The sequence below is a fragment of the Perissodus microlepis genome, chromosome 22, assembly GCF_051167445.1.
Source record: "Perissodus microlepis isolate ML-2025 ecotype Zambia chromosome 22, ASM5116744v1, whole genome shotgun sequence".
Classification (NCBI taxonomy): Eukaryota; Metazoa; Chordata; class Actinopteri; order Cichliformes; family Cichlidae; genus Perissodus; species Perissodus microlepis.
Genome location: NC_140481.1, coordinates 13602003 through 13617702, shown reverse-complemented (window position 1 = coordinate 13617702; position 15700 = coordinate 13602003). Strand labels below are relative to the sequence as shown.

General features: G+C 38.7%; 2 protein-coding genes across 2 annotated transcripts; both read right to left on the bottom strand.

The window, feature by feature from the left end:
• Positions 1–729: 729 nt before the first annotated feature.
• Positions 730–1820, bottom strand: LOC146362685 (cytochrome c-a-like). Its single transcript, XM_084918956.1, has 2 exons — positions 1652–1820; positions 730–917 (listed from the first exon to the last, which is right to left on the bottom strand). Exons 1-2 carry the CDS (start codon positions 1818–1820, stop codon positions 730–732), a joined length of 357 nt encoding a protein of 118 aa, XP_084775082.1.
• Positions 1821–3918: 2098 nt separating this feature from the next.
• On the bottom strand, positions 3919–5457 carry npvf (neuropeptide VF precursor). Its single transcript, XM_084919642.1, has 3 exons — positions 5257–5457; positions 4419–4795; positions 3919–4307 (listed from the first exon to the last, which is right to left on the bottom strand). The coding sequence occupies exons 1-3, from the start codon at positions 5419–5421 to the stop codon at positions 4238–4240; spliced, it is 612 nt and encodes a 203-aa protein (XP_084775768.1). The 5' UTR covers positions 5422–5457; the 3' UTR covers positions 3919–4237.
• Between the last annotated feature and the right edge of the window lie 10243 nt (positions 5458–15700).

Here is a 15700-nt window from a genome sequence, read left to right as displayed (position 1 = left end):
GGAGCCAGCAGAGGACTGCTGGAGGATAGACACCTGCTGGACAAACTTAACTCATTTGTTCTCTCCGCTCACTTTTATCCGTCTGTAATCTTAAACCCAGAGGATTCAGGATAGCTGTTGGTAGGTTTAAATTTCACATCAAATGCACACCGTCTTCTGATTTGCAAAGTAATTTGTCCTTCAAAAATATATGCTCTATGAATATATTATTAGTCTCTCAATCTAAACGTTTGTCTGCTAGAATCCTAGTGCTGTGTGGTGAAGCCAAACATATTAAAAACAAAGCAGTGCTTCAAGAAAATAAATGGCAACCTTAAAAAATTACACCAGCTGTGTTTTTATGCAAGAATTTAATATAAGATTAACTAAACACTACAAGGTCAAAGTCAATGGTGTTTGGCAAATGTAAAATAGCATGCTAACTCAGTATAAAGAATGAGGCCTGTTAAATTAATCTAAGCACTTTACATTGTTCCTTATTCTCTTATCTTTTTTAAAATACAACAGCAATCTATTTGTTGACCATACTATCCATAAAAAAAACAAAGAACAGAAACAAAAACAGAAATGAATTCAGTGAAAGTGAAGAGCAGCACTGTAACGATCGAAGTCTGTAACACCCAGTGGTTTGAAAAGATGATTAAAAACCTCTTACACAAAGCCTGCCCAAATTGATACATCTAAACAGAAAACACTTATGAACAGTGAACGTTAACAGAAAACAAAGTTCTAACAATGTTCCACACAAGCATCGATCAGCAGTAGTTTATGTGCCTCATAAGCTTCTTTTAAATAGTCTATAATATCCTTTCTCTCTTTTTTCTTTCTGATGCCACTGAAGATCATCTTGGTGCCTGGAATGTACTTTTTTGGATTTTCTAGGTAAACATTCAGAGTGTCTTCATCCCATACAATATCTAAAAAAGAAAACACAATAATTAAATTAATTCTTTGAGATTAAAAAAAATTAATGTCTCCACAATTCTGCCTTCTCAAGTATGTAATATGTGCCTTTAAATTGTATCACCTCATCTCAGAGCAGAGCTGTGAATCGGAGAAGAATGCTGGCTACTGTGCTACCTGTTCAGGCCTGCTGCTCTGGCCGTCAGGTATGGGAAACATATCCTTTCTTAATATTATAGCAGAAATATACACACTACTGAGCACTGCAAGGGAAAACTCCCATAAATTCCAGTACAGAAGAGTTAAAATGCAGATTACAATTCACATTCAAAGCTCTGCTGAAATTTATAAGATTATGAAGGTTTGTTCAGTCAGGATGTTGAATATGAAAACGAGGAAGACTGCAGAGGAGATTTGGGGCTGTAGTGAGGACATGCAGGGGGATGGCATAAGAGAAAATGATGCTGAGGGATAGAATGAGATGGAGGCAGATCATTCACTGTAGCGACCCCTAAAGGGAGCAGCTGAAAGATAAAGAAATAGTTCTTAGAGGATAGATTGATTACGATTGACTTTTTCACAGAAGAAGCTAGTACTGGCTTATTCACTCTTCTTTGATTTTCCACCAATCTGATTTGCATCTTTTCACATAAAAAAGACTCAGACACAAAGCTTCACAAAGCTGAGATGCATGGAGATCAATCAATCTGTCAGTCTAACCAAGATGAGTTCTGCACAGCAATGGTACCTGTATCAATGTTGGCCTGTGTATAGGAGTAGCCAGGTGCTTGCCCTGTCTGCCTTCCAAACAGTCCCCACAGGTTGGGCCCCACCTTGTGGCGCTCCCCCTTTCCCACTGTGCGGCACTGGGAGCATTTCTGCACAAACATTTTCTTTCCTTTCTTGACATCCCCCATCACCAGTGGCTGGGAGGAGACACAAGCGAAGTGTGCAACCTGGAATGAGTCACACCCAAACTAGTAACATATGAAGCGAGTGGAAATATACGGCACAAAAATTTACATGTAACAGTAGCCCAGAGTCAAAAAATCACTCACCAACTTCCAGGCTGTTAATGCACAAGTTATGAAATGTGGATCAAGATGTTCTGGGAACAAAAACACGTAAAAAAAAAAACAAAAAACCAAGTTTAAAAGAAAAAAAAATCTAAAATAGTTTATTTAACAGGAAGATTGACTCGCTTTTGCTAAAACGTCAAAGTGAGAAAAGATTTATGCCATCATTTATCCTCCAAAAAACACATAAAAAACAAACAAATGAACAGTTAACAAACAAAAGGGAAAACTTGCAGATATTAGACTGTGGCTGAAATACCTCTGGACAGAAGTTCAGTGTTTAGCTTCAGCTTCAGCGCTGCGCCGGATAGTTTGAAGCTCAGAAAGTAAGATCTCAAATTTATAATGGGGGTGGTTGAGTACGCAGTGGTTCAGTAGGACATTCATTCGGTACAATGATTGGCCACTAGAGGGAGACCAACACACAGCCAAGGTGGTCACATTTTCCCTCAGTCTGGAGTAACAAAATCAGTGTCACCATTTTCAGAATCATTCCAGTGAATCAAGAAAGGTGTGAATGTATTTTTAACCGGTGGATGACATAAAGAGTTTTATCTAACAAAGCGATAGTGCCCGTAGTACAGGATGCACAGTACTAAGGAAACAGTGGGAGTGTGTGAGTTTTCTGTGTGCTTAATGTTTTGCGTGTTAACTTCCCTGCTTTACTCTGTAATACTAACAGTAATGCAATTGTCTGCTCGGACTTAAGAAATGACATTAATTCATCATCATCATCATCATCGTTTATTTGTATAGCACTTTAAGAACACACCAGGCAGACCAAAGTGCTGAACAACACAGATCAAAACAACTACCAAATTAAAAATTGAATAAAGATTTTAAAGAAACACAACTGCCTTGCTTTAATGTGGACTTCCTTCCCTATAAGCCTTCTGTTTTGTAAGATAACTCTTTAAAGTGTTAGAGATAGACTTATAAAGTATAAATTTTCCTTTTGATAAACACCTCTATGAAATCTATTTTTACAGTGATCCCCACTTGCAGTTTGAAGGTTCATCTGCAGGTTAAAATGCATTTGTCACCATTATGCAACCATAATGGATTTATAAACACAGCTCCTCATTTTCACCTGTTAAAAACCACACTGTCCAGGCCAGCCAACAGATTTTTTATTTGTTGTGTTATCCAGCTAAGGCTCTAATGCAAAGGGTGTAAAACTGGCTCCGGGATAGCCATACTTTATTTAATGCTATTGCAAGTTATGTATATTTACTCTTTCTCAAAGTATTTTCTATCTCACATCTGCATCTACAACCAGCTTAGAAAGCAGTTAACCCCACACATACACTGAATCCAGAGGAAAACCCAACAAAGCCCCCGAGAAGGTTTGAATTCTTGCAGTGAGGTGACAGCGCTAACCTCCACATCAACCTAGCCACTGATATACAAAACACTGAATACAAAATGTCAGAAGGATTTTTTAAAAGCTATCTCATGATATTGCACCAATCACCAGTATTCTAACCTCCTTGGCCGTCGAAACAGTACATATTACCCTAATATACCCCCACTACTGACAGAGTATGTACATATATAGTTGGTGGTTAGCATATTTTCTTTATTAAATATATATTTACTGGAATTATTATGAAAAAAGTGAATTAATTTTCAAACTAGAGGCTGAGCAGAAAGATCACAGTGGCCACTTTGATTGGGTTTTTGTCTCCCCCTTGTGGTTAATCACTGAACTGCAGGGTCACATGCCGTAAAGTTGCTCCTGTATCGGCAGGGTTTCAGTGGATGCCAGGTGCTAACATAGTTAACTGCAAGGTTAAAAAAAATTTCAACAATAAAATGATTTCTCCAAAGAAGTACTGAAAAGCAAAACTGATGAAAAAAATGTAAACAATGTCTGAGATAATCACAGCATTAGCTGGAGGAATGGACCACCATCACAGGATATTAACGTTTGTGTAAATCAGTTTTATTTCCAATGGCACAGCCCACTGACACTCCTTTGGATCAGGGCGGAACAGTTTGTGATTGCAGGGCTGAGGTTTAAACATTGCTCATGACCGTTGCTAGGCCAACTGTGCAAAGTCAAGACAGATGTAAGAGAAGAATTTCTGGGACTCAGTATGAAATATGAAAATTTGCTTTCCATCATAATATGTGTAACTTTATTTAAAGAGACATACAAGATTTTCCTCAAATGTTTCACTTTAAGCACTTGTCTATACAGTAAAATAAATAAATGTTGATATTTACATCCTACAGAGCCCTATAGACAAAAATCATTATTTACTCTTTTTTTCTTCCAGCTCTGTTTCTTCATCTGAGGTAGTTGTTGAATCAAAGTTTTCAGCCCTGTAGGAACAAAGCACACTGTTTGCAAATGCACAATGGGACACCCATCCCTTCTCAGGAGTGCACCCGAGGTTGAAGATAGATAAACCATTAAGAACATCATTTACCTACCAGTGCAAACCAGTGTTTAATAACTGTTCACTGGCAACAGTCCTCAGAAGCTTCCGGTAGGGACTATTCCTCTCAAATCTTTGAGACAGCACTTGGTTCGGTGCTCGTCTGATGCTTGGGCACTCTACACACACTCGAATTGCCTCCCAGGATCTTCCAAACCTCTGGGGCAGGTTGGGAGAGGAGTTTGGTGTCCTTTCATCACTGGGATGACTCTGTCTCCCAAAGCGCAACGGCATGTTGGCGTGCTGGTGGAGGGGTTTGACAGTGGGCGGATAGAACCTGATGATGGTCGGGAGGCTGAATTTGCTGGTGGTGGGAGCCACGTGTATATTGAAGCTCTCGAGATCTAAGCTCCTGTGGATTTCATTTTTAGTCTAGAAACAAGAGATCAGATGAAATATAATGCACATTATGCACTGTTTCAGTTGTTTTGCAAGCCAAACATTTGCTGGTTCACTACTGGGTCAAGGGCATTTTTTCCCACATTCATTAAAATTTTTTTTTCTGTTCACAGCAAAAGCAATCATTAGTTGCCACCACAGGTTATGCTCATACCCCATACTTTTCTGCAAAAAAAGTGAAACAATGTCTGCAAAAGCTAATTTTGGAGAGCCCAAGATGATCTATTTGAGTTGCCTTTTTTTAAATCTGCTCAGCTATTCATTTAACAATCTTGTACATCAGCTAAAATTACCATATGGTTACATTTTTAAGCTCAAGAAATTGAAGATTATTTGAGGTTTTCACACTTTAACCAATTTCTGAAATGTTAAATCAGTTCACAAAACATATTTTACTCATTTACTAACAAGTTATGGGTCTAATTATTTCTTACCTCTTGGTGCGGCTGTTTCCTCACAGAATATGTGCCGTCGTTGCTGCTGAGCAAGTTTTTACCGCTGCGGACCGATTTCCCAAAGACGTGTACATCAGACCCTCCAATACCCCGCAGCATCAGGAGCACAGACAATATCATTGTTACCAACATATTAACAACCATATTTCACAACTTCTCTGAGCAGCCTTATGACACATGGTTACCACAGTGTCTGCAGGTATTAAAGGTCCCTGAAAGCATGCGTCACTGGCGGTGTGTGATGAAGACAGTCAAACACATGCACATACATCTTCAGCCGAATTTAACAGGAGGAAATTCCTGACCCTACTAATTATCCTTCTCTGAAGGATATGTTTGAGGAGGTATGTATGTCCTAATTAGGCTGCTGAATGAACCAGTCAGCGTGTTTTCGGTTTAGTTTTGTTGAAAGCAGGAAGTTGACAGGAAGCAAAAACAGGTGTTCAACAAAGATACCAAATGGCCCGATTCATTTTTTAGCATCACAATTTGATTTACAGTGAGCCAGAACAACAACATTCCAAAAATTTACCCCAGTAAAGGCAGGGCACTGTTTTAAAATAAAAGTGTTTATTAATTTTTGTGAGGATTTCTTGTAATCTTGTTTTCTTTACAGTGTAACTAAAATGTTTACATTTACATGCATGTAAATAACCATGTATGAAACAACGGCCTGAGAAAAATAAGAGCAATTATAATTTTATTCAAGTTATTGAAAATTCAGTTAGTCTGAATTATTATATTAAATTATTCTATATGTTTTTTTTTAAATGTGATATTTATAAGAAACACCTTGGTCTACGCATCTACAAACGCAGTTCTGAAGTAGTTGGGATGCTGTGTAATATGTCCAAAAAATAAAAAATAAAAAAAATAAAAAACCAAGCCAAAACAAAACAAAACAAGAAACAGAAAAAAACATCCAATAACTTGCAAATCTCATAAAGACATATTTTAAAATATATAAAATGTTGAAAGTGAAAAAGTGTACCGTTTTAAGAAAACAATCAAGTCATTTTGAATTTAATAGCTGCAGCAGTTCTTGAAAGCACTGGGACAGGGCCATATTTCCCACTGTGTAGCATCCCAGTCCATGAACGGGACCTGAGGAGACCAGCTGCTGCTTTTTTTTTAGTTGTTTTTTTTTTTTTTATTTCACAATGCCTCACACGCTTTCAGTTGGTGAAACATCTGGACTCCAATTCAGCACTTGGACTCTTCTACTATGAAGTCATGCTGTTTTAATAGATGCAGGATGCGGTTCAGCATTGTCTTGCTGAAATATGCAAGGCCTTCTCTGATGGGAACGTATGTTGTTCTAAAAGATGCACCTGCAAGCGGCTAATTCCATAGGTACTAGTGCATCCCTGTAAAATCTGAGATGGAAGCTTTTGAACATTGAAAACAAACCTAATGGTCCTTCCTCTCTTTAGTCTGGAGGATGCAGCATCCATATTTTTCCAATAAGAATTTCAAATTTTGATTTGACTGAACGCTGTTTTTACACTTTTCCTCAGTCTATTTTAAAACTTTGACAAAGAGAAGATGTGCGTTTCTAGGTTATGGCTTCTTCTTTGCTTGAATTTAGCTTAAACCTAAATTCGTGAATGACACCTTGTGGTGAACCGTGTTCACAGACAGTGATTTCTGGAAATACATCCCTGTTTTTAATGCAGTGTCACCTGAGAGCCTAAAGATCACAGGGATTCAAAACTGACTTTCAGCCTTGACAGTCTTGATATTATTATGTACTTTGTATTATGTGTTATGTTTAATGAGATATTTAAAGTCTTCGCAGTTTCATGTTGAGGGACATTATTGTGAAGTTGTAGATTAATTGTAGATAGTTTTTTGGTGAACCTCTACCCGTCTTTACTTCTGAGAAGCTCTTTCTATACCTGATAATGTTACTGAACCAATGCCAGTCAACCTAATTACTGTTAATATGTTCCTTCAGCTTTTTCTCTTACTTTTTCAGTCTTTTGTTCCCTTCTCCCAGCTTATTTGAGATGTGTTACTGCCATTAGATTAAAAATAAACCAGAATTTCTCATGAAACAGTAAAATGTTTCATTTTAAACATTTTATACGTTTCCTCTGTTCTGTTGTGAATAAAATAAGAATTTATGAGGTTTGCAAATCACTGATTTCTGGTTTGGATTTTTAGCTTAAGTGCTGAATGGCCTGGCGTGAGTATAGCCCCCTATTGCCGTGGGTAATCTGTCTGTCAGTAAGAAGGTTGTAAAACTGATGATGACTGTGGCCTCCGGCTCTGACGACACAGTTCCGATAACCCCTCTTATCATGTGACCCATTCTTAAGGGCTTTCTTCCTGGCGTGCAAAAACTGTGAGCCACATGCTATTCAACAGATCATCTGTTTCAAATATGCTTTTGATTTGGCAGACTTCACTTATTGGGAAATCAGAAAGTGCACATCATCCATTAGAGTATATGATCATGAAATAACCCAGATTACTTTCTGCAGTTATGTGACTGTGCACATGGGCTCTCTGTGGGTGTTGTGTAACATAACTGCCAGTCCACATGTCAGTGTCATGTTTTGCCACGCCTGTTTGACAAATGTAAACGTAAAAGTTGTTTTAGTTCCTAAACCAAAGTGTTTTTCTTAACCACTCATCCGACAGGCCACCAGTCTATCAAAGGGTTGACACAAAGAGACAGCAATATAGCTTGTGTAGTTTATTTTAGTATTTATGCAAGGACATCATGACTTTGAAATTGCCACTTGCCACATGAACAAAGGACATTTTTTTTTGTTTTGCTGCATGAAGCCAGATGTATGTAATGACAAGCTATATGGACAATACATTGATAGATCACAATGATAAATAGTGCATAGAGCAGAAATTGATGTAATGATTGAGAGGTCTGCTCTCTTGATGAGAAATCAAGAGGGAGAGAAAAAGAAACATTTTTTCCACCTCTGTATCTGTATCTAGCAACCGTTGGACAGTTCAGCTGTGACAAATATTTGCGCCACAGGAGTATGGACGACCTCACTCATCATTCCTGTTTCTGAAGGTGTGATTAGTGTTTTTTAGATGCACAAATGACTCACTGGAGCTGTCGACGCAGACAGAATGTGAGGAATGCCTGTTGAGAGGCAGCAGGTTTTAATGACGGCCTGCGGGTAAATTTTCATTTGAAATGAACGCGAACTTATCATTGTTGCCGTTTTCCATGTTGCCACGTCCAGTTCCACCTCTGTGCTTAAAGTATCTGAATCACATCTGGTTTTAGTGATTCAGAATAAAGTGTTTTTTATGGCTATTGTTTCAATCTATTTTTCTGTGTTACAACCCCCCCCCTCTTTCTCTTTGCGCTTTTCCTCTCTGACCCTGGCCTCAGCTTGCAGACTAAGGGGTTTGAGATTTACGATCATGTGTCGGATACTTATCTAGAGTCCTATCCGCAGAAGGCTTCACTATATCTCAAGCTCTCCCTTTGTTCTTTCGCTGAGCTCCCCCAGCACTCCCTTGAAGACCTTGTTCGCTGCCACTGTAATTCTCTCTTCTTAATGTTTTTAATGTTCATCCCTCACCACCCCTGCAGCCTTTTCATCTTTCCATTTACGTGCTTTAGGGCCCCCCCCTTCCCATCCACTCTGCCTCTGCGTACTTGAAAACAGATGCTGTTTGCTTGATAGAAATACGGCCCAAGTTTGATTTAAACCACGTCAGCCCTCCAGAAATACGTTTTTCTTGACAAATATTGCACTCGTGTTTATGATTACTTGTATGTATTAGGTTTATGAGATATCCCCTGAATTTCATGTGTGTCTTTTAATTTCATTATATTACAATTCATTAAGTACTAACCTAGAAGATATAGTGGAAACAAAGCTAAGTAAATTCTGCAAATACAACTTTCCAAAAGCAGAATGCAATAATCTGCAAATCATTTTAATTTTATGGACTGCAGACAGATCAGATCACTGAATTCTTTTAGTATGGAGAATGTAGTTTGGCACTGTCTTGCTGAAATAAGCAAACCTTCCTAGAGAAAAGGCATCCTGCTGATGGCAGCATATCTTCCTCCAAAACCTGTATTTATTGTTCCGCGTGAATCGCGCCTTAGCAGATGTCGAAGTTACTGATGCCATGTAAGTACTTACACACCAGTTGATGACTTTAGGCCTGAGCACTGAGAGCAAACTAGCTGCTCCTTTGCAGTTTATCCCGGAGCAGCTAAGCTGACTAACTGCAGAAAAATGTTGAATCCCACATCTCAGCGGCTTTTTCTCGATCTTGCTCATTTTCTATATACGGTTTTGTCTTACATTTATAGATGCAGTGATGAACTTTGATCACTGAAAATAGTTTTCAAAAGTCTCCATTGTAACTAAACTGACTGATTTGTCTCTTGCACCCCTGATGATTAGAAGCCTCCTGAGATTCTACAAACGGGGACATTACAGCTTTGCTTTTCTGCACCTTATACTTTATTCTGCTGAAGAAAGTGTTTAATACTTTGTTCAGCAATGGTAACTGGATGGCATTATGCTATAAAATAAACCCAGTGTCCCCATATGAAGACATATTCACCTTTTCTCAGCACTAATCCTAAATAGCTCAGGAAAATTAAAAATGGATTCCTCTAAACCTGAACGTCCACACAGTCTTTTACAGAGTGCTCAAAGTTTTCTATATTTTGGAAAAACTCGGTCTCATTAGAATTGTTTTTTCTAAAAGACTCAGCCATTTTACTAATAACTTGTAGCACCTTTCCTCAGTTTAAAAACCAAAAAACCAAAACATTACTGCTGATGTCAAATTCAAAATAATCACCTGCAATTAAAATCATCTTATTAACTGGAAAAACTGCAGTTAATAAAGCAAATACAGACAGAAGCGACAAGAAAAGGAATATAAACAGAGCAAGAAAGAGACAAGAATGAGTCCGCTGACTCCTGGTTGTCCCTTTCAGTGTCTGGCCGAGATTTGGCAAACTTCCCAGAATTCCTCTCGAGCACAGGGACACCCTCAGATTCCTGCGTTGATTTGTGGGAGCACGCTGTTATCGCCCCGTTGAGCTGATTTATGTCAAGTTTTATCTCCCCCCGCACTTAGACATCGGCCAGGTCATCATCACAACACTCCACATGCCTGTACACTCAGCAAGGAGACACATTCATCAAACCTTGGTGAAGGGGTATGGTATTATCAATGATCAGATCAATTTATGTGGAATTACAGCATTATAATGCAAGGGAAGACAAAGTGACGCTGGGCAGACAGACGCTCGAGTGATTCTGTGTCTCGGATGGTGGTGGATGCTGATAGATCGATCTACGTCTACCACACGACAGCCATGAAAAAGGAAGCCCAATGAAAAGCATTTGGAAATATGTCTTAGCACATCAAGACAGAGTTTTATATAAAAGTATTTAGCCTTTTACACAGGCAGAATTTGACTGCAATGCCCTTATGGAGATAATCCCAGGACAAGATCGTGAATTATCCCACTTAGATAGGGTGTGACATGCGGTAACTGTACAGAACAGGATTACACAAAAAACAACAAATATTTTCTCATAAGTCCTAAGCAAGGACCAAAACCAGTAATGTATTTTCCCCTGTTTTTCAAATCTAAATCCCCTCAGCTTTTGAGTGGCTATCAACTCTACTGCTAACCAATGAAGACAAATAAGGCAGCACTGCAATCTTTAGCAACAGCAACTACCCCATCTTTTAGGGTCTGTTTCATTTTATAATGTTAGCTAAATGCCATTATGTGTCACATTTAAGAGTTTGAGTAGCTTTTAAGGAACAATGGAGCCCTGCAGCACAGAGGAATAAACGTTGTCAGGCTTTGGTTAGATGAAGTCATTAGGATCTGTTGACAAATGTTGAGAAGAATAGACACAGATCATCACATATGGCCACAATTTAAAAAAAAAAAAAAAACCCAACTCCCCTTTGTCTAATTTACATATAGAATATATTAAGAAACATCCACAAACAAATCAGATGTCTGTCTAGGTTCTCAGTTATTGAGGCCTTGGTAGTCTCAGGAGCTTAAAAAGAAGGAGACTGGACTTGTTGTCAGTTTACCTGTCACCCCGCAAATATACTTTGATTTTATCAGCCCTGACTTGGCAATTTATCCTTCAGCGTACACACCGTCTATCATCTGTATGCTGAACTGATGGCTCCTATTCAGATGATGATTAGCCTGAGATGCCCAGAGAAAACTGAGAGCAATTTCACAGCATCTTCACAAGTAGCGTATTGTGGAGCTAACAAGTAATTTAGAGACTGTGTGTTTTGCATAGAGAAAAATCAGGGTCAGATTGCCCAAATTGCCTTTGATTAAATGATTTAAAGGAATTCATTGAAATGCTTTGGATCATAAACATAAAACAGTTTTCTAAAACAAGTACGCTTCTTAGTTGCTGAAAAGCTGGAATTTTGATTATTTAACCCGTGGGTTAAATAATGGGTCCTGGATACACACGGAGGTTCTAAATGACTGACAACCATCTGGTTTTGATTTTTAACACATTAGTCTGAAACCAGTGTACGTATTTATCATTCAGATGAATTAAAAACAAAAAACAGAAATGATTGCTCCCTACAAAATATCTAATATAACAAAACATGGGGCTGTTTTTGTAAAGGCACACTGCACTTGTTGGGAGCTCAAGCAAATGGAAAGTGTGTCAGTTTCACTGAAGAAATACAGTATACATATAGTATACATACAGTTATAACTTTCTGTGGCTTCAATTTATTCTCTTAGAATGAATAAGTTCATGTTTTCTTCACCTGTATCTTATTTAAAATGCAAAAAAAAAAAAAAAAATCTTCTCAGTTTACTTTGATATTTTTTCTTGCTTTCACACCTTTTCCTTTAATTATTTATTGGCTTATTCTTTTTCGACGACTTTTTTTTTTAAAAAAAATGTAAAAGAAGCGCATTTAGTGCAGCATGTAGAGTTTTTAAGCCGGACGATGCTCAGTGCAAAACGCACTCTCCACCAGGTGGCACTCTTACACACCTCTTCCCCAGTTTGCAGAGGAGGAGGAGCACTTACAGGAGAGGCGGAGTCAGGAGGGGGCTGCCCTTAATGGACAGAGGGAGTGTCCCAGAAAAGGAGGAGGTGTTTAATGAATGTCAAGGAGGGGGAGGTGCTCTCAGTGTAAACCAATCATAGCCTAGCAGAAACCCACCAATAAGAACAGGAGAGGAAAAGCGAAGACAGGCAGGCAGGAAGCTGAGCAAATGACCCTTGATGAGATGGAGAGAGAGAAGGGGGGGAGTTGGAGGATGGGAAGAATGAGGGGAGTTAAAAGGGGCCCAAGTAGAGGGTGTGTGTGTTTGTGTGTGTGTGTATGTGAGAGAGAGAGAGAGAGAGAGTGTAAAATGCTCTGGCCTGGTTGAAAAAAATCTGCCACAGCTTTAGTTTGTCTTGTAAGATATAATCCTTTCACCCCAAGTATAAAAGCCTACAGTCTTTTCAAGTGGAAAGAGATAAACAACACATGGATGGTGGCGAAGATGAGTGATTGAGGTCCGGCAATAAAATGTAAAAACAGAAGCAGAAACCTGGCGGTGAGAGAAATAGAGTAGTGAGAAGAAGAAGAAAAAGGAAAACAGAAATAAATGAAATGAGTTTTGAAACACTTTCTGTTCTTCACGTGAGAATAAATAAAACAAGAAGAAACCCCTGCCACTTTCTTGCTTTCCTTGAATGTTTGCACAGCCAATTATCTGTTGAGTGACTTTCATTATCCTTGGGCTCTGGAAACATCTTTAAAGCCTGGTGAATAAATAGAAAATCCCTGGTGTCTTATAAAACAATTCTTCTTCTTCTCTTTCTTCTTCTTTTTTAAAAATCCCTACTTTATTTTTATTGCCAAATTAAGACTTAGGCATGTAAGAAATATTTACGTTTTAGGAAGAAAAGTGAGATACAGAAATAAGAGAGGAAAAGAAGCTCAAGTTTGAGAAAAGGCTTCTTCTCCTGACCTCTGGGCCTTCTCTCTGCTCCCAGTTGGACAGCCAGTTCGGCTGCTGTTCACAGGGTCAGGGGAGGTCAAATGGTTAAAAGACACCCACGCAGGGAGCTGCGCTGCGACCTCCGACCTCTCCCCAAGATGCAGCTGAACCCTCTGCAGAGCCTGAAGCAAATGAGGCAGGAACAGTACGTTTTTGAACATGTAAGGAAAAAAAAATCTTATTAGTTTTAGTGCAAGCATGCATATTTTCAGTCTCTTCAAAGTCACTTCAGTTTACCACATTGGGAATTTTTTGAAAAAAATGATTTTCTAAGAATTCCCAAAGCAACCATAATAGTACAGATGTGTCTGTTCAGGATTATCACTAATTCAGTACTTGAGACTTTCATATAGAAAGTGGGCGATAGGAAACATGTACTGCCTTGATTCATTTACTGCTCACTTTATGTGGGGTTTTTACAGGAGAAGGAAACAAATCTGATTTTGAAGTAATACCTCTTTTTAAAAATGTGAGCTATTTTTTTCCTTCAGTGTCCTTGTGCAGGTCAAAGCAAACGGCTTGGTTAAAAGCAGACACGAGCCTCATACGGTGCAGTATCAAGACATAATTTAATAAAATATTCTTCACCTAATTTGCACATTATGAGCTCACCAAATGCTGAGTTTGCACTTCACTTACCACCGGTTTCCTTTAGCACACCAGATGAGGGAAAAACAAGTCCACTGTTACATTAAGTGACTCCAAATGTCTTTTTTTTCTTTAGTTGTAACAGAGTGCATGTCTGCTTTTGTCATAGTGTTGGAAAAGTCATGAAAAACCTTTAATTAAATCATTGCAGATGTAATATAGCAGCTCTCTAAAAGTCCTGCATTCAAAAAAAGGCCTGAATGCAAGTGTTGAAGTGCATAAACGTAGCTGCGCACAGTTACGAGCACTCATGTTTCACTTCCAGAAAGTTCTCCACCTCTCATACGTTAACCCCCCATAGAAGAAGAGTAGTTAATGTTCTATTAAGTGCTCCGTCGTGCTAAGACTGCATAGCTCTGTGTAATCCCTTTCACTTGGTGTGTGCTTGTTTCACTTATTATTTTTCCCCCCATAAAATTATTAAACTGTCTTGGAAAATGCAAAGACATGTTAATAATATTGGTTGAACATATGAAGGTCTCATTTTCAGCGGTTATATCCTGTTTCAAAAGTGAAAAGTTACATCAGAAAATAAATACGCTGTATGTCTGCTAAGTGCCGAACATCATCCAAGTAATTTCGTGCTGGCCGATCGTCTGTGTTGAGTCACCCCTTTAGTTCAGGGCATCTCAGCTTTTTCTGGCCGGCCTCTGTTCAGAAGCAAAAGTTCACGTCCCGCATCTCATTTTTTCCTCCAATCATTAGCAGTAAAAAAATAACCCAAGTTGGATTTTGATGAAATACAGTTAAGCTTGATAGCGTCTTATTTCCCCCCTCCTTTTTTCCCTCCTTTGCTATATTTTTTTTCCTCCTTCAAAAATCATGCTTAACTCGCTTAACTTAAAAATGACCTGCATTGGCTCTTTGTACCACACGACGGGCCCACCCCGCAGTTTGAGAACCAAGGCTGTAGCCCAACCCAGAAGGTTTTAAAAAACAAAAGAAAACCAACTCTATATTATATTTTAGACCTTTTAGAAGACATTATCGTCTTGTTGTGAATGCAGTAGTAAGACATGACAGGGAGATCAGAGGAGATGCTGTTGACGTGCAAAGTTTTACATAGATTAGAAAAACTAAGATTTTCATTTTTCCTTTGTGTGTGAATTTTTGTTTTCTAGTTGCTGTGTTGTTCAGTTTAGGCACCAAAACAACTTCAGTTATTCTTAGGAAAAGATCATGGGTTTGGGTTAAAATGCACCCTTTCACAATAATAAGTACATGTTAGAGAGGCAAATCTCTCCCATATGCATCAAGCTTTACCTCTATTTTTCTTCATTACCTCTGTGAGGAATCCCATGACAGTCACACTGCCAGCACAGAGCTCACTGCGTAGTAATGCCCTATTCATCACTTTAACCCTCTCAAGGCAGGCGTTGCCGATTTGCAACAGTTAAAAACTAACAACCTGATTACCCCACATACATATTTTATGAGTTTTTTTTACTCAGAAGTACCACTGCAGGACTTGGTTGTGCATTAGCAACAAAAAGTTTAATTTGAGCCTGAGAGGGTTAAACACATAAACTACAATCCACAGAAAACTGAAGACTAAATCTAATTTTATTTGTAACATATTTAAAGAGAAACAGCCTTGCACTGGGATCACAGCAGCCATGAGGCCGATGCATTCTTGGACTGCGAGTATTTTCACATTAAAAGGAATTTGGGACGTGGGTGAAAAAAAGGAGGGCCAATGCTCCTTTGGCCCAAGTGCTTCCAGGGTCCTTTACTCTTTACTCATGGACCACA